This window comes from Rhinolophus sinicus, linkage group LG09 (genome assembly GCF_036562045.2).
Source record: "Rhinolophus sinicus isolate RSC01 linkage group LG09, ASM3656204v1, whole genome shotgun sequence".
Taxonomy (NCBI): Eukaryota; Metazoa; Chordata; class Mammalia; order Chiroptera; family Rhinolophidae; genus Rhinolophus; species Rhinolophus sinicus.
Window position 1 is genome coordinate 39,961,777 of NC_133758.1, and position 22,259 is coordinate 39,984,035.

General features: G+C 37.3%; 1 protein-coding gene across 1 annotated transcript in view; it reads right to left on the reverse strand.

Moving 5' to 3' along the window:
* Positions 1 to 22,259, reverse strand: part of TTC39C (tetratricopeptide repeat domain 39C) — a 98,481-nt gene that overhangs the window by 35,762 nt on the left and 40,460 nt on the right. The window contains exons 2-4 of the mRNA XM_074340220.1: positions 12,153 to 12,201; positions 10,604 to 10,732; positions 8,150 to 8,264 (exon numbers count right to left, since the gene is read on the reverse strand). Of these exons, the coding sequence (XP_074196321.1) occupies positions 8,150 to 8,264; positions 10,604 to 10,732; positions 12,153 to 12,201 (293 nt within the window). The remainder of the gene's footprint in view (positions 1 to 8,149; positions 8,265 to 10,603; positions 10,733 to 12,152; positions 12,202 to 22,259) is intronic.

A 22,259-nucleotide genomic window follows, 5' to 3' on the forward strand; every position in this document is an offset into this window, starting at 1 on the left:
CAAAGCACAGGGTGCCTACATGGAAGCGTCCCATAAAAATTCTGGACCCTGAGTCTCTAATGAGCTTCTAAGTCGGTAACATTTCACCTGTGTTGTCACACTCATTGCTTTGGGAATTAAGCACATCCTCTGCAACTCTACTGGGAGAGGACCCTGGGAAGCTTGTGCCTGATTTTTCCTGGACTTCTCCCCCTGCACTATTTTGTTTGCTGATTTTGCTTTGTATCCTTTGCTGTTAAAGATCAAAGCCATGAGCAGGATTATAGGCTGAGTCCTCCAAGCAAATCATTGAACCTGAGGGTCTTGAGGACCCCCAATCCATGGAATCAAGCTATTATTCGACTTAAATGTATTAATTTTCTGACAAATAATGACCGTATCTCCTATGAGATCACAATTCAAAACATAATCATTCTACAAGTTCCAGATTCTTAATGTCCTATAGCCTAAGTGCAGTGAAAAGAATGCTATAAGACAGGATGAACGAGCAAACCAAATCACTCTATAAAAGCTTTTTTAGAAAGAGAACTATTTTTATAACTTTGTAATTATAAAATACATGTTTGAAACAATGTATTTACATTCAGTTCAATTTAACAAAAACATTTACTGAGCACATACTACATTTCAGGCACTGAACAAGAAATGACACAAATCCTGCCTTCAGGAGTCTCAGTGACTTTTCCCCTCCTAAATAGAAATATTGTGGGAAAGGAAAGGTTTGAGAAAACTCTGGAGCGTCTCTGTATGCTAGCAAAGTGTTTCGGTCATTCAAATATGTGCACAAACATGAAAGATGACTCTCAGTTATGATCCAAAAAGCCAAAAACTGAATAGGAAAATGTAAAAAGAAAACAATGGGAAACTAACATATATTCTTGAAATAGGAAACTAGCACACATACTTGAGAACACAAAAGCAACTGGGATCTAACTGAAGTGAAATAAACATTGGCTATGAATTTTAAAAAATGAAGGAAAACTTGCAAAACCTTAAAAATATTAATCAGCTATTAAGTTCCCATTTTGGTTTAGGACTGTGCTTGGCACCTGAGGAACACAAAAGAACTATAAGGTACAAATAATATCAGCCCTCCAAATGCCCACAATAAAATTAGAAAATAAAACAAATAAGAAAATAAGTGTGTATGATAGGACTATATTTATGTATATGCTCCACTGGGTAATACACAGAAAAATGAAAACAGTGTTGACATTATGAATAATTTTTTTTTTTAATTTCTGTTTTCTCACTCGATTGTTTTCTATGTAATAAATACATAAATTAGAAAGCACAAATTAAGTATTGCAAGATTTTAGAAGGAAACTTGACGCCCTTCTATCCCCATGCCTAACTGGAAATTTAGAGGGGAAAATGTAACTCCATTTTTCATCCTGCATTTTCCAGGCTACTGTAGTGTTATTAAGGAAGTGAAGCTGCCATTAAGGGGAAGGCAGGATTCCAGGCGAGAGAAACAGGAATGTGGGTATGGAGGCACAGACGGACAAGTTGTTTACAGGCAGAGCCAAAAGGGGCACTGGGACAAAAGGGTGTAGGGATGGCGTGCTCTGATGATGGCGGCCCCTGCTGTCCAGCTGAGGAAGGACACCTGCACAGAAAAGCAGGGAATTTGTACAACTGGGGTTGAAGGGACTAGTGCTAGGGAAACCATCCAGATCTCAGGTGAAGAGTTACAGAAAAGGATGGTAGCAATAGAAACAAATATAAAAATCCACCAATGCCAACTTCACAGAACTCAGTTAATGAAACAAAACAACGTGATAAAAACTCCATTTTTATATGAAATGAAATGAATTCAACATGTCTTTGATTGTTTGCCTAAGAGAGGCGTTTAGGCGCCCATTGTTTAAAAGGACATGTTAAAATTTATAGTAACAAGTACCAATGCCTTTAATTTGAGCCAAGTAAATAGAGCCCAAAGCTTTGACTAAGTCAAAGATTAGAAACTGAAATATGTGCAAAACGAACTGAATGCACATGTAGAGGGAGATTTTGTTTTTACAACTTTGTAAGTTCACTTTGGCACTGAGACAGGTATCCCAGGACTTGTTCTACTACTCCCAGTCCTAAATACTGTGACTAAAACGTCTGAGGACAGACAGACCCTGAGTGGATGAGCAAAGGCTGAGTGAGGGTCAGGGCAGGGCGGGCAGCATACAGCACCTCAGCTCCTGCAGGAGGGACTCTTAGCTCAATGGCCTATCAATGTGGTCTGTAAGCACACATCTTCCCAACAAGCAGAGAAAGCAGTAGTCAAGAGCCTACACTCTGCACAGCCTTCCATATGACTCTTTGGAAAGGTCAAATATAAATCATTCAGCCAGTATTATCTGTGCCTGTGGAGGAAGACACAGAGAGCAGAAAACCAAAGACCATTTGCGATCCCCTACTGGTGCCAGCTTTAATCAGCTGGGACATGTAGGGGAGAGAGGAAACCCTGTCCCCATGAACGGGCAGGGGTGAAGTGAGGGGGTTCTTCCTGGGAAAGGGCAAGAGTTGTCTGGTAGATGAAAATATCAAGTTATCCCAAAGTGAGTTTGGAAAAAAATTTGTAGATGTTTCAGCAGAGATTGTATCTGGTGAGAGTGCGCCTACCATAGCATTCTGTTTGTTCACTTGTTCTAGATGAGGCTGGTTATCCCTAAAAGGGAAGGTAAATTGAGGCTTGCCTTTTCTATTATCCACATAATAGACTTTGAAAGGGAAAACAGATGATTTAGTTTGAACTAGGTATTATTATCTTTACCCTGTCAACAGACTTCCAATAGACTCACTTCTCCAATCCCAGGTATTTTGGGGGCTCCTTAGGGTTCAATACCATGCATCTCTTTCCTGAATGGCATCACCCTTCCTGTAATTCACATATTACAAACCCCACATGTGCTAGGCAAGGGCACTATATCAGGTGCCAGGGACACAGGGAAGAAAATGGACTTCCATTCCTTATAAGCCTGCTCAGGGACAGAATCAGGGATCCTTGATCTCCCCAGGCCAGGGATTAGGAACTGCTCATACCCTGTGCAACCTCTATGACTAACTTACATGTCTACGGGTTAAAGTACCGAGGAAAGAGTAAGGATTTGGAATATATAAGATGGAGTCATTTTAACCAAGCTGTTAAAATATTGCCATTACAAATATTGAAGCATGAGGAAATACTCCATTCTTGTTCTAACTAGCCTGGGAACTTAATTTTTTTTTAACTTTCCAGTCTTACATCAATGCCTGGATATACATCTGGACCTCCAGGTAACTTTCTAATTACCCACTGAAGGACTCACATATTCAGGCCACCTGGTTACCCCCTGAGGACTCATGTATCCAGACCTGATTGCACCCATCTTCAAATCACCTGGCATCCATCATCCTGACGGCCTGACATCTGAGCGATAACCATCCTGTACCAATCCTAGGGCTAAGAATGCAGGGCTGATCATTCTCAAGAATGTACTTTTTACTATAAGAACTTTTAACTTTTCTTTCTTCTTTGGAATACTTCTGGATTTTTGCCAAGCTGGGTATTTCTAGCAAAGCCTCCAGACTCTCTTTAAGTTTGTTGCACAGTTATCACTGTGAATTATAATGTTTTTACTCCTCTTTTTTCCCTTCTAAACCATCAGTTCCCTCAGGGAAAGAGCTACATCTCCCTCATCTCTAGACTATTAGCACCTATCACCTTGCAGTGTCTGACACATAGTAAGTGCTCAATAAATATGAGGAAAGAGACTGCAGGTAGACACAAGTCCCTCCCCTCAAGGAGTTTACAGCCTAATACTGTGGCAGACATGTAAATAAAATTTGTATTGCTGTGCTATGAATGCTCTGACTGGCTATGTACAGGGTACATGCAGAGCAACAAAGGTCTGATGATGAAGTCAGCGAGGAAGGAGTCCATGAAGTAAGTTGGTCTGGGCTCACCTGGATGGGCAAGAGAGAAGCATAAACGGGCTGGGGGAGTTCCAAGCTGAGGGTAGTCTGCACAAAGACATGAGGCAGCAAAGGGCATTCAGGGCACTGCAAGGAGCTCTGCTTAACTAGATGCGGTGGCGAGAAGGCAGGGAGGCTGGGAAGGGAGCCAGGTCCCTACATGCCTCCTGAGGAAGGAATTTAGACTTTACCTTGTAGGTAACGCAGAACAGCTAAGTGTTTAAAGCACACATGTATCAACTTTTAGAAAGATGGCTCCAATGGCCACATACAGAATGTGGCCTGGAGAAGCATGTGAGTCAACAGCAGGCAGTTATACGACTCCAGGGGCTACTTCCTTAGGGCCTGGGGAGAAAGTAGGCATGGGCCGTGAGGGAGAAGGCCTGAGAAACTCCGGCTTCTCAGCCACTTGGAGGGTGGTGGCTCAGGTAACCAAACCTAGGTGTTGGGAAAATGGTGAGAACACTAGGAATTCAGATGTGACATGGCTCAGTTGCTGGTTCTGTCATCATTAACAAGCTGTGAAAATCGTTCACCCTCAACCGAATCATTCAGCCTCAACTGCCTTACCTGTAAAATAAGGCAAACAATTTGAGGAAAATTTATTGTTCATATATTATGCCAAACAAAAAGTCAGACATGGGGCCTGTCATGCAGGGTGTCATGCAGGGTCTCTGGTCCTGCTCCCCACATAAGAACGCAGGATATGGTGAGGCCAAAAAGGAACACCCATGGAGCCACAGACAGGGGAGTCATACCACTATAGTCTCGCTGGCGCCTGGGTTGGAGACACAGGAAGCAGGATCCACACGATCCACAACCTGCCGTCTGCTTCTCTCTGTCAACCAACCCCACTTGCTAGCTGCAATCTGCCATGCTAACTGCAATCCACTTTTGCTACCATCTTCTTCCTAGCCCCTATTTTCTGCTAGTGTAGCTACGGGAGTTATATTAGTGGCCAATGGCTCACTGGTTACAGCTGATGGCCATCCAGTCACAGTTGGTGGCCATTTACTACCTTAGCCAGCACCTTTCCACATGAGGGTGAGAGCTGCACTCCTGCCTCTGTCCCCACAGGGCCTATCTTCAAGTTCACAAGGAAATAAAAGAAACATAAAAGAAGGTGGCAAGTGCCATAATATAGGTTTTAAAAATAATTTCTTTTTATTACAAAAGTAATTAATATATGTTCACTGAAACAAAAGGCCCTGAATATTAAAAAGATACTTACAAAGTAGTATGGGAAAATGAAGAGAGATGGAGCAATTCATTATAAAGAAGATCAAATGAGGTAAAGGACAAGAACTGTAATAAAAGTGTGAAGCATGACAAAATTCACACACACTCATGTCTACCTGGAGCTCAGGTAAGCGTGTGCACCCCCACCCACTCTGTGCTACCCACTCAAGGGGTAGGGGAGGGGCACCTATAACAAACATCCCAAGAAGGAGTTTCTCCCCCAAGAAAATTATCCATCAAAAATGTTTTCTAAGAAATGGACCCCAGCGAAGAAGTGCATAAATATTTTATAGTTTAATAAACCAGTGTGTTTCTGAAAGGCAAATAAAACCCACTTTTGGTTATGTTTGTTTGAAACAAATACTGAGCTATTCATAAAGCAAATGACTACTATTTACATTTATTAGAAACTGAGGTTCTCATGCATGTCAGAATTTTTATTTCAATATCAATATTACATTCAATAAACACTATGGCTTCAGGAAGAACCAAGAGCACTGCTAAAAATCTATGATAAACAGGATTAAATAATTAATTAGCATCAACCTACTGGGAGAATGCATAAAGGCCATTTTACAAGGTAATTTGTTAAAGAAATACAGTTTATGGATGAAATATAAAAATAGGTTTGAAATGAGAAACAAAAACTCATAGACACAGACAATAGTTTAGTGGTTACCAGAGGGTAAGGGGGAGGGGAGTGGGAGATGAGGGTAAGGGGGATCAAATATATGGTGATGGAAGGAGAACTGACTCTGGGTGATGAACACACAATGGGATTTATAGATGATGTAATACAGAATTGTACACCTGAAATCTATGTAATTTTACTAACAACTGTCACCCCAATAAACTTAAAAAAAAATTAAAAACAAAAAAAAAATAGCTTTGGCTTCACTAATAACAAAAACAAACAAAAAAAGCAGAGAATATCTGAATATCTGAGATGAATTATTAAATAAATTACAGAATGTTCATATGATAAACCAATATGCTATTTGTTAAAATTATATTTTGAAACTGAGTTACAGGGGAAATATGTAAAATATAAACTAGGAGGGAAACGTAGGATACAAAACACTATAGATTCGATTTTGGAAAAGAAATACAAAAAAACATAAAACAGATTATTACAGATCAATAAAGAGAGTGATTTTTCTCCAAGTGGTGAGATTAGTGATGACTTGCTTTCTTTCTTATTTTTCTCTATTTTCCAAATTCTCTTTAACAATATAGAGGGTATCAAAAAAATGTATACACATTTTAAGAAAGGAAAAAACTTTATTAAAATTGTAACTCTCAATATATACCGATAACAAAAGATGAATACAAGTCATACGTACACATTTTTTGGCACCCCCGGTATTTAGTAATTTTATAATCCGAATAATTTAAAAATAAATACTAACTGGTGATACTAAATTTCATGAGGGCAGGGACCATGGCCTCTGTTTGCTCATGTAACACAGTGCCTAACACACTGTATGTACTCAATAATTATTTGTTGAATGGACCAATGAATAAACAAATGAAGGTCAGATACACCCTCTTAAAATTTTTGTATACTTTCAGACTGATAGAAGAGTTGCAAGATTAATACAAAGAATTCCCAGATACCCTTTCCTCTGATTCCCCAAATATTTTACTACATTTGATTTAACCTTCTCTCTTAACAGATTTTTTCTTAATGGCTAAAATTAGCTCCTTAAAAAGGTCCTTGAGTATCAGGAAAAAATACAAAATCACAGATCACACCAGAGCTCCTGTCTTAGCACAAGAGGTCCAGAAAGTTCTGTTACTCTTTTACATATATGTCAGTATGGAGCTCCAATGGGGACCTTAATATTATTACATTATAGAAAATTCACATGAGCTATAAGCCCTCGACCATATAAATAAGTTATTGGGAGAATCCTGAGAATTAAAGAGAAAAAAAAGATTAAACCAAAGCAAAGGCCAAAGTACAATCATAGAACATATTTAAAGAAAAGGATAGATTCTAGGAAGTCCAAAATTTGGAAAAATAATAGTTAGATTCCACTTTTAACCTGAGCCAAATAAAAACAAAGCATCCTCAAGTATGAGATAGAGAGAAAAGAATTGAAGAGAACTAGTTTCTGGGAGTCTAGTAAGGAACGTGTGTATTATAACTTAGCAGCAATATACCCTTCTTAATTCAAGGGTTGGAAGAAAATGCTTTTCTGATTGTGAATTTTAATTGATTTCCATTTTGAATTTTCATTTTCCCCCCAAGTATTCTATCTACCAAAGTGGCAGATTTCCACTGTCAGTATCAGAGAGGCACACAGCCACATAAGCAGAAGAATTAGTGTCAATGTCAGGCAGTCTTACAGCGAGCTATTAGAAAGTCACTGTGAGTCTATATTACTCAAGACACTAAAGCTAGAAAACTGGGAAAAACATTTTCCTTGAACAAATTAATTAAGAAATTAGTTTATATCCCTTTCTAAAGGTTGTTCAAATGTAGATCATTCAAGTGTATATTAGGAAATCTTTAGTATGTGCTCAGGTCTTCAATAACAATTTCCAGAAAAATTTAAATTTAAACTAGTTATATTTAGGTGTAAAGGTTATTATCACAACTTTATTCCCACCAGAAAAATCTATCTAAAAATCAATCCATCCATCCATCCATCCATCCATCCATCCATCCATCCATCCATCCATCCATAGTAATTTCCATCCATCTACTGGTAATTTCTCTAAGTATGACAACTATCTTGAGACAAGAGGATGAAACAGACTTTGGTACTAAAAGTACCAAACACTAAACACACCTTAAGCAACTGTGGTTTCAATTTTCCAAGTAATAAATCAGTATCGTGACCCAAAAGGTGCCACACATTTTCAAAGACTGAGATATGAGGCGTTCTAAAGAAAGATTATTACCCATTGTGTTCACTGAATAGTGAAAGCCGTTAAAAACAATGCTTCAGCATACCTGACAATTCTTGTTTTACAAACGAGAGCACAGCCAGGTAAACTTGACAGTCGGCTATGATTATCTGCCTCTGAAGCCGATCAACCATAGAAGGGGTAGATTTTCGGACATCAACCTGTTTGGTGGGAAGAAAGCACACACTGATTAAGTCACGCACAAAAACAATACTCCTTCCATACAATCTTTAGTTTATTGTGCAAAATAATTTCACTGAAACAAGGCAGTTACTGAAAGCCAAGACCAAACTGATACCATGAGCCTGGTAGTTCTATATTCCCATTTGGTCTAGCTTTGCTTTGATAACAATATAATGCTGAAAAGCATTATAACTGAAAGACATATTCTAAATGATAAAAACTAAGCTCATGGAAAACATAAAAGCCAACAGAGAACTTCAGAGTTTTACCTTTTTTAAAACAATGTAAGTTGTTACTTATCCAAAATAAAAATCACTAAAGATATAAAACATTCCCCAAAGTAGATAACCTGAAAAGCCACTTTGAGGCCATCTACCTTCAGGAAAGATTGATATTAGGGTTCATTTCTCACTGGGATGTGAGGGTTAGAAACTGATTACATTTTAAGTTGGGAGAAGACACCCTGGAATTAAAAATTAGCTTTGAATTAATCAGATGCCGAACTTGAAATTTAAGTCATAACCTCTAAGCTGACTACCTCTATAAAATACTAGTTTATAGCCCTCACTAATGGTTGCTAAAATGTAGGTCATTTAAGTATTTTAGGAAATTCTCCATTTTAGGTCTTCAAAAATAAATAAAATAAGCAAAAAAAACCCAAAACCCTATTTTTTATAAGTTATTAGTCTTTATTGTAAAGACTGTTTCTAAATGAAGAAACATCATTCTGAAATAGAACACTGCATTCTTAATACAAAGTAAATAAGCAAAATAGCTTTCATACGCTTTCACAATGATATAAAAAATGAGAGGATTTTTGCAAATATGACCATAGTATACACAACAAAATGATCAGTTTGCCTTTTTTCTAGGTTAGCATAATTTATCATGGTCACAGGTGTTCATGATTTAGTCCCAGTACTCATTGCTTTGTTTGCTTAGGTAAAAGTCAATCTATTGATGCTTTGGTTTCTTTGCTTGTAATAAGACCTACTCTGCAGGGTTGTTGGAAGGGCTAATAAGATACTGCATGTGACAATGCTTTTTAAATTGCAAGGACCCATTACAAATGTTAAATATTAACATATATGCTAGGCATGATACTAGATACTGAGGACAGACATGTAAATAAAGGTACAGTTGAATGAGGGAAGGTTGATCTTATTACCATGTAATGTGTAGTAAGCGCTCTGAAGGACAATGTGTAAGGACCTATGAGAACCCATAGGAGACACAACAAGGTTTGGGGGCTCAGGCAAGAGTCCTTGGAGAAAATGACATTTCAGATGAAGTAAAGAATGAGTATGAAGCAGGTCAAGAGGGAGGGGAGTGTCCTAAGCAGAGGAAAAGTAAGTGCCAAGGCAGTCACATTAAGGAGCTTGGACTTATTGCAATGGCAATGGTGGGGGACAGGGACACTGAAAATGAAGCCAGCAACAGATTATTTGCATTTTAGTGACTGTATTATGGAGAATGAATTAGATAGCCATAAGATAAGAGGAAGAAATGCCAGTGAGGGCTATCTTATGAAAGTAGAGTTGGTGGCTGACTTAGGGAAGTGGCAGGAGGATGGGGAGAAGTAGATGAATTCAGGCGGTATTTAAGAGAGTCAACAGGACTTGCACATTGATTAGATGCAAGGTTTGTAGAGAGTGCAATCAAGAGAAACTCTGGCCTTTCTGGAGCATTAGGACACAGCACTCTCGGCCCATCAGTGGCTTTTTCATGGTGGACATCATAAACAAGAGCAGAGGTGAAGCAACCTGGACTGATATGAAGGAGCAGAAAAGACAGGTGGCTTTTGATGACTATAACCAACAGTCTGATTTGTGAGCTAAATAAGTGACATACGTGAGACCCCTGGGTACTCCAGAAATATCAGGGGTAGGAGGCTACCTCTCCAAAGCCTAGAACTTTAGCGCTGAAAAATCAAGAAAAGTGGATTATGGTTATTATTGTGACTTTATTTGTAACCAAAGGCTGGTGAGGCCTGGGAAAGGTAGGTAAACAGCTGAATTCCTGAATTATGCCAAAATGTACTGTATATGAATTGCATATATGAAAGCCTGATTTCAAAGCCCTTGCTACGTGGCCCATTATGGAAGACGATAATGTTAAGATACCTTAAGAACGTGCACTGAATGGCTCTAATGACTGAAGGGGGCTTCTCTTGTTTTAAGAAATACATTTTACATGATCAAAAGCCATAAGAAACACTTGGTGCTTTCAGCTATATTCTAAATACCAAAAACTAAGGAAATGAGCAATGTTTTAAATAAGTGGCACACAGTTTGTAACCTAAGGGTATGGTACTTACATTCTTCTTAATTTTATTCTTGATTGTTTCAAGTACTCCAGCCTCTTCACTTTCGCACAGCTTTTCTGTAGTTTTTAAGTCATCACATGCCAACTGCATCTTTTCTTCCTCAAATGTCATCATGGCATTCTTCCAAGAAAGAAATAAGGAAGGAATGAATGAATCAGTAAGTGTGTGAAAATTTAGACCAATTTATTAGGAAACATCAGTTAGTAGGTGTTCTTTGAAAAATCAGTCTTTTCAGGGGCCATTGCAATGGGTTCACTTACAAAGAACTCACTTTATAGCAACTACAGTGAAAAATTCCACTGACAGCTTGTTTCCATGCACCTGATCCTGGTAGATTTTTTCAGGTCACACTTGACTGGGTAGGGGCAATCCCTTCTCTGTTGAAAACCTGCTACTTTCACCAAGTAGGACTGAGTTTTCTGAGATGATGGGCTACAGGGGCACAGCCAGTCCACAAGGGTCTTGGAAGGCCCTAATGAACTCACTGGATGTAGCTGTCCATTGCCTACCACGTTCAGCCAATCGCTCCGGGGCACTCTAGGCCTCCTCAGCAGGACTCTAACCTACTTTTCCACTCTAGCCAAACCAAACCACAGATACCTTTGCCCACGTCTCCCCACCATATTCTTTTTCCTAAGCAAATCTCAACCCTGCCACAGTCCCCCTCCCCACCCACCTCTTCCACCCAGCCAAACCTCTGGTTGTGTCGCACTGATGTTACAATACTCACCCACCCAGTACCATTTTCCTTAAGGTAGGAAACTATATTTTCTTGTAAACAGTAGGCCTTAAAAATTTTAAGGAAATAAATAGCTTGAATGAAAATCCATGTCAGCAGAAGCTGGTCTGGTGCCTGAGGCTGGGAGCTGCCAGGCTGTGCACACCACACCCATTTACTGATTTCTTTCTAAATTTGGGATCTACATGCTTTTTTCATTTTACTTCTCTGGGTCTCTACTCATAACTTTTTTTTTTTTGGTTACTATATAATTCTATGATTTTTTTTAAAATTATGTGTTTGAAAGTAGTTTATGTGATGTGTTTCTGAAAAATAAAAAGCATGCAATTTTTCACATTGCCCAATTTACTTTAAAACCTAACTGCAACCTATTCCTTCAACTCATAAATAAATTACATTTTAAAATGCAATAGTAACTGACAAACTTTAGCTTCACTAATTTAACTTGTCTTCCAGTCCACATTTATTCAATAATTTTAGAGCAAATGTTTATTATCCAAAGTCTGACTTTTTAAGACTCTAACACAGTTTTAATTTTTTGGAAAGATCTTTCAATTGTATTTTTATTTAAAATGATTTTGGTTGGGAAAAAACAGAATACTTTACAAGGTATAAGCACTTCATTTTTAAAATTGGGAAAGAGGATATCTTATAGGTGATGATTAATAGCAAAAACTTTATTCCAGTTTTAAACTCTAAAAGATCTTTCAGAATAGTATATCTATACAGCCAGTAGCCACTAAAAGAATACATTATATACTCATTTCCTTCATTCCAATACCTCTCCCCATATCAACTTACCAAAAAACTCACAAAGCTGGCTCCAAAACTCATTAATGGGCTATGATTTCTGTTAAGGAAACAAAATAAAATTATTTTTATTCTAAACTTTTATTTTAAAAACATTTGATATATCAGGATCATGATATATTACTAACAATTGGATAAAAGAATTTAAGGTCTTCAAGCAGATTAAATTGCCCTAAGAAAAAAGTTAGAGGCATATATATCTGCTAAGACAGAATCTGCCCCTGCTTCTTCAAAGCTAGGCAAACAATAAAGTCAAATTATAAGAGAGACTGCCTTAATGAAACAATCCAACATCTGCAAAACACATGGCCAAAGAAAGGTTAATAATAATTTTAAACATGCAAAACATATTCAAAACTTTACATATGTTTCATTTTAAGAGCAGACCAAAGGGTTTTTACCGCTTAGCCACACCTTGTAAATCCACTTATCCCATCCCAGTAACTTTCAGAATGCCTCCCTAATACCACATCACACCTGTCATATGGCGATCATCAATAAGACAAATCACAACACGTGTTGGAGAGGTTGTGGAGAAAAAGGCACCCTCAGACACTGCTGGTGGGAATGTAAACTGGTACACATGCTACGGAAAACAGTATGAAGGTTCCTCAAAAAATTAAGACTAGAACTACCACATGACCCAGCAATCCTTCTTCTGGGTATTTACCCCAAAAATCTGAAAACATTTATCTATAAAGATGTATGTACCCCCATGTTCATTGCAGCATTATTCACGGTGGCCAAGACATCGAAACAACCGAAGTGTCCTTCAATAGATGAATGGATAAAGAAGACATACATATATACAATGGAATATTACTGGGCCATAAGAAAAGATGAAATGCTGCCATTTGTGACCATATGGATTGATCTTGAGATTTTGTGCTAAGTGAAATAAGTCAGATGGAAAAAAATGAGAACCATATGATTTCACTCATATATGGGATGTAAAACTGAAAGCAACAAACAAACAAAAACTCACAGATACAGATAACAGTTTAGAGGTTACCAGAGGATAAGGGGAAAGGATAGGAGTTAAAAGAGGGTAAAAGAGGGTCAAACATATGGTGCCTGAAGGAAATTTGACTTTGGGTGGTACATACAATACAATATATAGGTGATGTATTATAAAACTGTACACCTGAAACCTATATAATTTTGTTAACCCAATAAATTTAATAAATAAAAAACAAGAGTGCCTCTCTAGAGTCAGTCACTCCCCCACTGTAATGCAGTCATTATCCAATTTTACACGTAAGCCAAATATGAAACAAAATCAAACTAATACCAATTCAAAGAACATAAACTTTCTGCTTCAAATTCACAGCCAGTACAAAATCTAAATCTCTATAAATTGCACTAAAGGGGAAAGCAAGTTACAATTGCCTTGTTAAAGAAAAACAATTTTACCATTTTTTAATTATGTAAATAATACACGGTCATAAAAAGAACACAAGAACAATGTATTTAGTCAATCCTCTACTGAAAATTTAGTTTGTGTCCAAATTGAGGGTGTGTTTGGGGCATGGGGAGTGGGTATAGGAGGGGAACATGCACGTTTATATGTATATACATATATGTATACATACATATATACCCCATTGTCGGGTGGGAGACCCTGCTTACTGCGCATGTGTCACTCGGAGTGGCATGCGTGGTCTCAGTTCTCGCTCCCCACATAAGAATGCAGGACATGGTGAAGCCAAAAAGGAACACCCACGGAGCCATAGATAGGGGAGTCATACCACTACAGTCTCGCTGGAAGCTGGGTTGGAGACACAGGAAGCAGGATCCACACCATCTGCAACCTGCTGTCCACTTCTCTGCCAACCAACCAACCTCACTTGTTAGCTGCAACCTGCCATGCTAACTGCAATCCGCTCTTGCTAGCTCAGCCACCATGTTCTTGCTAGCCCCCATTTTTCTGCTAGCGTAGCCACAGCTGTTATATTGGTGGCCAATGGCTCACTGGTTACAGCTGATGGCCAACTAGCCACAGCTGATGGCCATGCAATCACAGTTGATGGCCATTTACTACCTGAGCCAGCACCTTTCCATGTGAGGCCGAGAGCCTGGAAACTGCACTCCTGGCTCTGTCCCCACACCCATGATCAGATGAACATCTTTGTATATGTATCTTTGCAAGCAAGTCCAAATATATTCTTGGGATAAACTGCTAGAGATATAGCATTGCTGAGTCAAATAGCATGCACATCTGTTTTCCAACTAGAGTGTGATACGTGTGTGGTGGTGGGGAGAGGGAGGGAGGAAGAAGGATCAGGAACTCAATTTATGTGCAATGTTAACCTGGTGAAATTTCTTCCCCATCTATAATACTTGATACCCACTCAAATTCTACAGCGAATATCTGTAGAATTTTAATAGGGTACTAAAAGCTACAAGAAAAAAATTAGAAAGGTCAACTCACTTGTGCAGCACTCCCCGCTAGCACTCATACCCACAGAACTAGCTCAAAGAGCACCTCTAACAGCAGAGTGAAGTCTCTGTCATCTCTACCCTCTGCACCAGAACAGCTGTTAGTTCTCTCATTCCACAGCTTTGCACAGATATAGCATTATAGGCTCCCACCCCACTATGTTATAATTTGGTTTGCCTGTCAGTGTCCCCTGTAGAATGCTATTTTCTGTCTCAATTCTCATCACCATCATGCCTTACATATAGCAGGCATTCAACACACATGAATCAGTCAAGGAATGAAATGACATAGATTCTGCCTTTCAGGAACAGACACTTCTCAATTGAGTGATTATTATGGTTTTCCCTTCCCTTGCTTGCATGTAACACTTTGCCACTTGAGAAATCAAAGAAGCTGAAACTAGGACCTACTGTTCCTACAGATGCTTCTTGTTCTTGACTAAAATTAGTTTTGACAGCCATGGCTATTGATTATTCATGGTACCCTAGCTTAGCCCTTAGTACCTCACACACCATCTTATCATTTAAGTGACAGAGCAGCCCAATGTAAACATTTGTTCCTCCTTGAAGCACCGTCTTTGTAAACCTCACAGCACCTGGGTATATTAGACACTCAATAACCATCTGATCAATAAGCAAGTAATCCCTCACACACTGCACGTTAACCTGGTGTTACAGAGCTTTCTCCAACAACGCTCACTTGTTTCGTCCACTTGGATTACTTTTAACTCAATATACTTCAAGTGATCTTATGTTAATGTACCTCATCTTAATCAGTTCTGGCCCACATGTTTCTACATAAAAGTTAATCATTTGGGGGATCTGGAAATGTTCTCACAAAGAGTACAAGAATCATTACTTCGAAACTTAGGCTCCAGGAGAAGGAAGAGACTCTTCGCTCATTTCAGTATGTTCATATTAGGAACCAATAAACAGTGACCAAAACCACGGGAGGGAGTGTATTATGTAAAGGTAAGCATTAGAACCAAAATACAAACCTTTCTAAATACCAGATGATATACAAAAGACGAAGTGAGGGTAAGTGAAATAGACCACGTAGTGAAAATCTCACTTAATAAAAAGAAGGGAGGATATATACATACAGATTTCCTAATATTGAAAAAAAAAAAAAAACAATGGCAAGATAACCCATAAATTAATAAAACAAAAAAACAGATATCTACAAGGTGAGGGACAGAATAGGGAAAAAGAAACAAGGATAGAAACAAAGCTTCTTTATAAATATTTTGTTTTGTAGAGTTGATTTTGGAACCATGTAAATATCATACATGATAATAAATTAAATTTTAATAATGCAATCCCTAAAAATAAAAAGTAAAATAAATTAAATGTACCTAAATGAAAATCCAACTGGTAAAATAACGACACAGAGCACTAACTATTCCAAGAGACTTTTAAAAAACAGTAATCTGACAGCAAATGCCTATTATGAAATATTCTTAAAAACAGACCCAAAAGATGGCAAATATTTTTAAAATTTGTCATCAGTAATCACAGTCTTACCAGTTAAGTTGGAATTGTTGTTCTATAAGGTTGCTGGGTATGTAGTTTGTGATAAAGCAATGTGTAGGTATGTTGGTATTTGTTGAGACCCAGAATTTTGTGAACAGGAAAAGAATGCAGTTAATTAAAAATCTTATAGTCCAGAATATGAACTGGAAAATCAATGCTCATTGTAATTTTTTTATCTTTAAAAAATACACATCTTCTAGCTCTGTCTACTGAAAAAGTCTAGAAACAATGACCACTCAGTAGTACCGAGCATGCCTAGCTCTTGAAATACATTAAGTAAAGGAAACCATGGCTCCTTGAAGAAATGGCTGATTCCAGGTCAGGGTCAAGAAATGTTTAAGAAATAGCCTAGAGTATCTTGTTACAGCAGAAAGGACGGGAGTTTAAAATATATATTAGAATCTTGAAGAGGTTCCCTCCAGCCAAACATGGAACAATTTGATCAACGAGGGTAAAAACAGTAATAGATTGAAATACCAAATAAGTTCAAACCGTAAGCTCACAATACTTTTAGTTTAAAAAAACAAACAAACAAACAAAAATCACCTCACGGGTTGCCTATGGAGGATGCTAGGGAATCAACTCATTGTTTTGAAAACTGATTTAAAAATGAAGGACTAAGCACATACCCTGCCTTCTCTCTGTGGATTCAGAGTAACTATAATAGTTGGGTGGCAGGGAGGAAGGCCTCTTTTTACAAAAATATCCTGGGCTTGTAAATGAAAAACAAATGATAGAATCAGACTATCTCATTTTGCAGCTTCTAGTGAATTAATGGACACAGGCAATGATCATAAAGACAGGGGAACCTATTAAACACCGCCATGCTGATATGACTGGCAAAATCTAAGCCGTGGGAAATTCTACAGGAAAAAGCATCCTAGTTTCTTCAACAACAATAAAAAAGCATATGGGGCAAAAAGAGACTAAAATAATCTCTAAAATAAAAGGCATATAAAACAACAGACACATAAAGACATATGTAAGAGACGTAAAACAGTAACAAATATATATTCATACAAAATGTAAACACATACATAAACACATACATATACACACTAGCAACAATTAGAAAATAAAACTTAAAAATCATTCACAATAGCACCAAAATATTAATTATCTAAGGATAAATCTAACAAAGATGTACAATATTGCTACACTGAAACCTCAAAACATTACTTAGAAAAAAAAAAGACCTAATTTAGGGTTTCTCAACAGTGGCATTCTTAACATTTTGGGCCCGATAAATTTTTGTTGTGAGGGCTGTCCTATGCATTGTAGAATATTGAATAGTATCCTCACCCTTGACTTACAAAATACCAGTAGCATACAGCCACCCCTCCCCCCCAAAATGATGTGACAACCAGAAATTCTCCAGACATAGTTAAATGTCCTCTGATGGCAAAATCAGTTCTGGCTGTGAACCACTAACCTAAATAAAGAGATACTAATTCTTATGGACTGAAAGGCTCAATATTGCTGAAATGTTAATTTCTCTTAAATTGAACTATAACTTTGATGCAATCCTAAGTAAAATTCCTGTGTGCATGCGTGTGTGTGTGTGTGTGTCTGTGTTTTGAAAAATGGATTCTAAAGTTTATATGGAAAAGCAAGATACTTAGAAATGGCCAAATCAAATATGAAGAACAAAAAAGCTAGGGACCTACATTACCTGATATCAAAACTTGAAGTTAAGAATTTCTGTTCACTCATTAAAAGATTGTAAGAGGCAGATCACAGACTGGGAGAAGATTTTTGCAATACACATCTAACAAAGTGATCATCTTCAGAATATGTACAGAACTCCCATGATTGAGTAAAAAATGACTGACAACCCAGTAAAAAAAATGGGCAAAAGTCTTAGACACTTCACAAAAGAGTCAATAAGCATATTAAAAAGTCCTGAAAAGCATTAATTATCAAGGAAATGCAAATTAAAACCAAAATGAGATACCACTATACATACTCTCATCATATTGGCCATGCTTATTACGTATGGGCTGACAATACCAAGTGTTACTGAGAATGTGGAGCAACTGGAACTCTCATACATTCTTTAGCAGTATCTACTAAAGCTAAATATATGCCTCCTCTATGACCCAGTAATTTCATTCCTGAGTATGTGTGTGTGTGTGTGTATGTGTGTGTGTGCGCGCGCGCACGTAAACAACAAAATTGAATTATTATGCCCCCAAAACACATGTATGGTTTGTTAATAGTAGTATTATTCATAGTAGTTTCATACTAATCCATCAATAGTAGAATGGATCAAATAATGGTAGCATATTCATTCAATGGAATAATTCACAACTATGAAAAAGAAAAAAATGACTGCTAAAGGCAAAAAACATGAATTAATCTCATGGACATGATGCTGAAAGAAGATAAACATAAAAGAGTACATACTGAGTGTTCCATTTATTTGAAGTTCAAAACTACTATTTTAACCTCTAATGATGAAAGAGGTCAGAACAGTGATACTTTGGGGGATGCTGACTGAGAAGGAGCCCATGGGAGGATGCTGGAATGCTAGAAATACCCTATTACTTTACCTTGATGTAAGTAGTTACACAGTCATGTTTACATATGTATACATTCTTTACTATATGTTTTTCCTTACCAAAAATAAAAAAGTTAAAGAGAAAAAAAATAAATGATCAGTGATGGATATTTGATGTATTAGTGAATTACTAGTAAAATCTGGCAATAGTATTATGGCTACATTTTAAGGAATCTTTTTTTAGAGGTATTTATGAAAGTATCTACAGATGAATAATATGATGGACTGGGATTTGTTTCAAATATAATTTGAGGTAAGAGAATTAAAAGTAAGCAGAAATTTAGATAGACTAAGATTGGCCATGACTTGATAATTATTGAAACTTGCTGACTGGAACATGGGAATTGATTAAACTATTTTATGTACTTTGGCAGATGTAGACTATTTTCCAAAATAAAAAGTTAAATAAAAACAAACTTATAAATAAAAACCCTCTGCAAAAGATGTCTTTTGCAGAGATCAATTCCTTTGATGAGAATTGATGAGGATTCCTTCGATGAGAAGACTTCTATTGGTCACTGCCATAATTTTCTTTTTAAATATGAACCATCAGTAATAAAATAGCTCTAAATTTTTATTTCTGTATAATGAGTTTCCCAAGGGTAGAAAAACTGTTGAGAATACAAAGAAGCAACTGATCCTCTATTTCTATATTTACTAACATTGCCATGGATTTTTAAAAAAACAAACTTTCTCCAGGATATTAAAAACTGGACAGATAAAGATATTGTTTCCTGAAATACAGTGAAAGGGAATGGATACATTTGATTCAAAAGGAATATTTTTCCATTAAATAAATGGGCATAATTACTATAAGACTGTGCCTAACTGAAAATGTTTCTTCAAATGTAATTTTGTCCCCTAAACACAGTGGCAAATGGCTAGAATTTAAGCCTTCCCTTGATTTTTCTGAAACTTCTATATTTATATAATTTTGAGTTCTCCAAAATGACTTTTCTCCTCTTCAAATGTGTGGGGAGACTGGACTTCGTATCACAAAGGAAATCCAGGGCCACCTGAACCTAATTGGCCCACGGCAGTAATCCTCATCTTTCACTGCAGCCGGGAGAACCCAGATCTGAGGGTTGAAGAAAAAATTGCTCAAATTCACCCCCACCCCTCTGCTGCTCTTAAGGGGGCTTTGCCTTTTCTGTGACACATGCTGTATTGAAAATCACAGTCCCAGGGGACCACGGGAGTTAACTTCATACAATCATCAATCAAGGCATTACTGAATGCTTCTCTAGACGCTTCTTACCTTGTCTTCAGAAACACAACTTTTGCTAACAGGACAAGTGCTATCCTCTGCTCAGCACAGTAACTCAAACAATGGTCTTTAAGGGGACAATATGAGTTCAGTACTTCATTTTCTTTCTGAAAGTAAATAATGCCAACAGAAGGAAAAAGCTAAGTGCATGAACCACTCACTGCAACATTATCCAGAATAGGGAAAACCTGGATTTAAAAAAAAAAAAAAACTACATCGAGGGAAAGCTTTATGACACTGAATCGGCAATGATTTCTTTGATATGACACCAAAAACACAGGCAACAAAAGTAAAAATACATAAACTGGACTACATATAAAAATTAAAAAACAGTCTGTGCATCAAAGGACATAATAGTGAAAAGGCAACCTGTAGAATGTGAGAGAATATTTGCAAATCATACATCTGATAATGGATTAATATCCAGACTATGTAAAGAACTCCTACAACTCAACAACAACAAAAAGAAACAACCCAATCAAAAAGTGGGCAAAGGACATGAACTGACATTTCTCCAAAGAAGATACATACACATAGCCAATAAGCACATGAAAAGATGCTCCACTTCACTATTAGGGAAATGCACATAAAAACCATAATGAGATACTACCTCACACCCATTAGGATGACTACACCAAAATAACAGAAAATAACAAGTGTTGGGGAGAATGTGGAGAAAAGGTACCCTTGCACAGTTGGTGGGAATGTAAAATGGTGCAGTCACTATGGAAAACAGTATGGTGGGTCCTCAAAAAATTAGCATTATAGTTATCCCTTGGCATTTGCAGGGGATTGATTCCAGGCCCCCCCACAAGTACCAAAATCCACGGATGCTCAAATCCCTTATATAAAATGGCATAGTATTTGCATATAACCTATGCATCCTTCCATGTATTTTAAATCATTTCCAGGTTACTTATGATGCCGAATACAACATAAATGTTATGTAACTAGTTGTTATACAGCGTTGTTTAGGAAATAATGACAAAAAATATCTCTAAATGTTCAGTACAGATGCAACCATCATAGGCCGGACTACCTCATACACGTCTACAACAATGTTAACATTTTTTCCCCAAATATGTTTGATCTGCCATTGGTTGAAATCATGGATGTTGAACCCATGGATATGCAGGACTTGGCTGTACCTTAAGATCCAGAAATTTCACTTATGCGTATATACCCCAAAGAACTGAAATCAGGAACTCAAACAGATGTTTGTACATCCATATTCTAGCAGCATTATTCACAATAACCAAAAGGTGGAAGCAACCCAAGTGTCTGTAGATGGACAAATGGATAAACAAACTGTGGTATATCCATTGAATGGAACATTACTCAGCCTTAAAAAGGAAAGAAATTCTGACACATCCTGCAATGTGGATGAAACTTGAGGACGTTATACTAAGTGAAATAATCCAGTTACAAAATGATAAATACTGTATGATTCCACTTATACGAAGGACCTCAAGTAGTCAAATTTAGAGAGACAGGAAATAGAATAGTGGTTGCCACAGCTTGGGGGAGGAGAGAATGAGGAGTTATTGCTTAATGGGTATAAGTTCAGTTTTGGAAGATTTTTAAGAGTTCTGGAGATGGGATGTACAACGATGTGAATGCACTTAGCAATACTGAACTGTACTCTTAAAAATAGTTGAGGGTAAACTTTATGTTATACATATTTTACAATTTAAAATTTTTGAAAATGGAAGAGTCTACAAAAAAATAAATGCCCATAACATCTTCAGATGGAATAGTATGACCTAGAAAAATGCCTGACCAAATTTAATGTAAAAACAAAAGTTCTGTGTGTACTTTATTCCAACACGTATGAACAAAAAATGAGTATTTGTCGTGAGGTGCAATAAGATTAAAAGTGATTTTTTTTCAGGAAATGCGTATCTGTGGGGAGATAAATAGTCACGACTAAAACTGCAGTAATCATCATCTGTTTCAATAATGTCACCATAGACATTCTCCTTACTTTCAGACACCTTTTAGAGAGAAACACACATCATTTAAGTCAATTACTTGCTCTAAATACTCCCTGTGATTCAGTTCTTGCTTTGATACAATTTCTCAACAGACTATATCATCCAGCCAAACAAACAGAATAATGGGGCGATTCAATAGCAAATAGCCAAAGCCTGCTATGTGGGAGTGAGTTGACTTAGTGACAAGCTAAGGTCTCTGCCCAGCTGTGGCCCAGGGTACCATTAACACAAGGATAATAAATTGTCCCCAAAGAAGAGAGAAACACTTATATGAAGTTAAGTCCCCCAAACAGTCTCTGATTGTT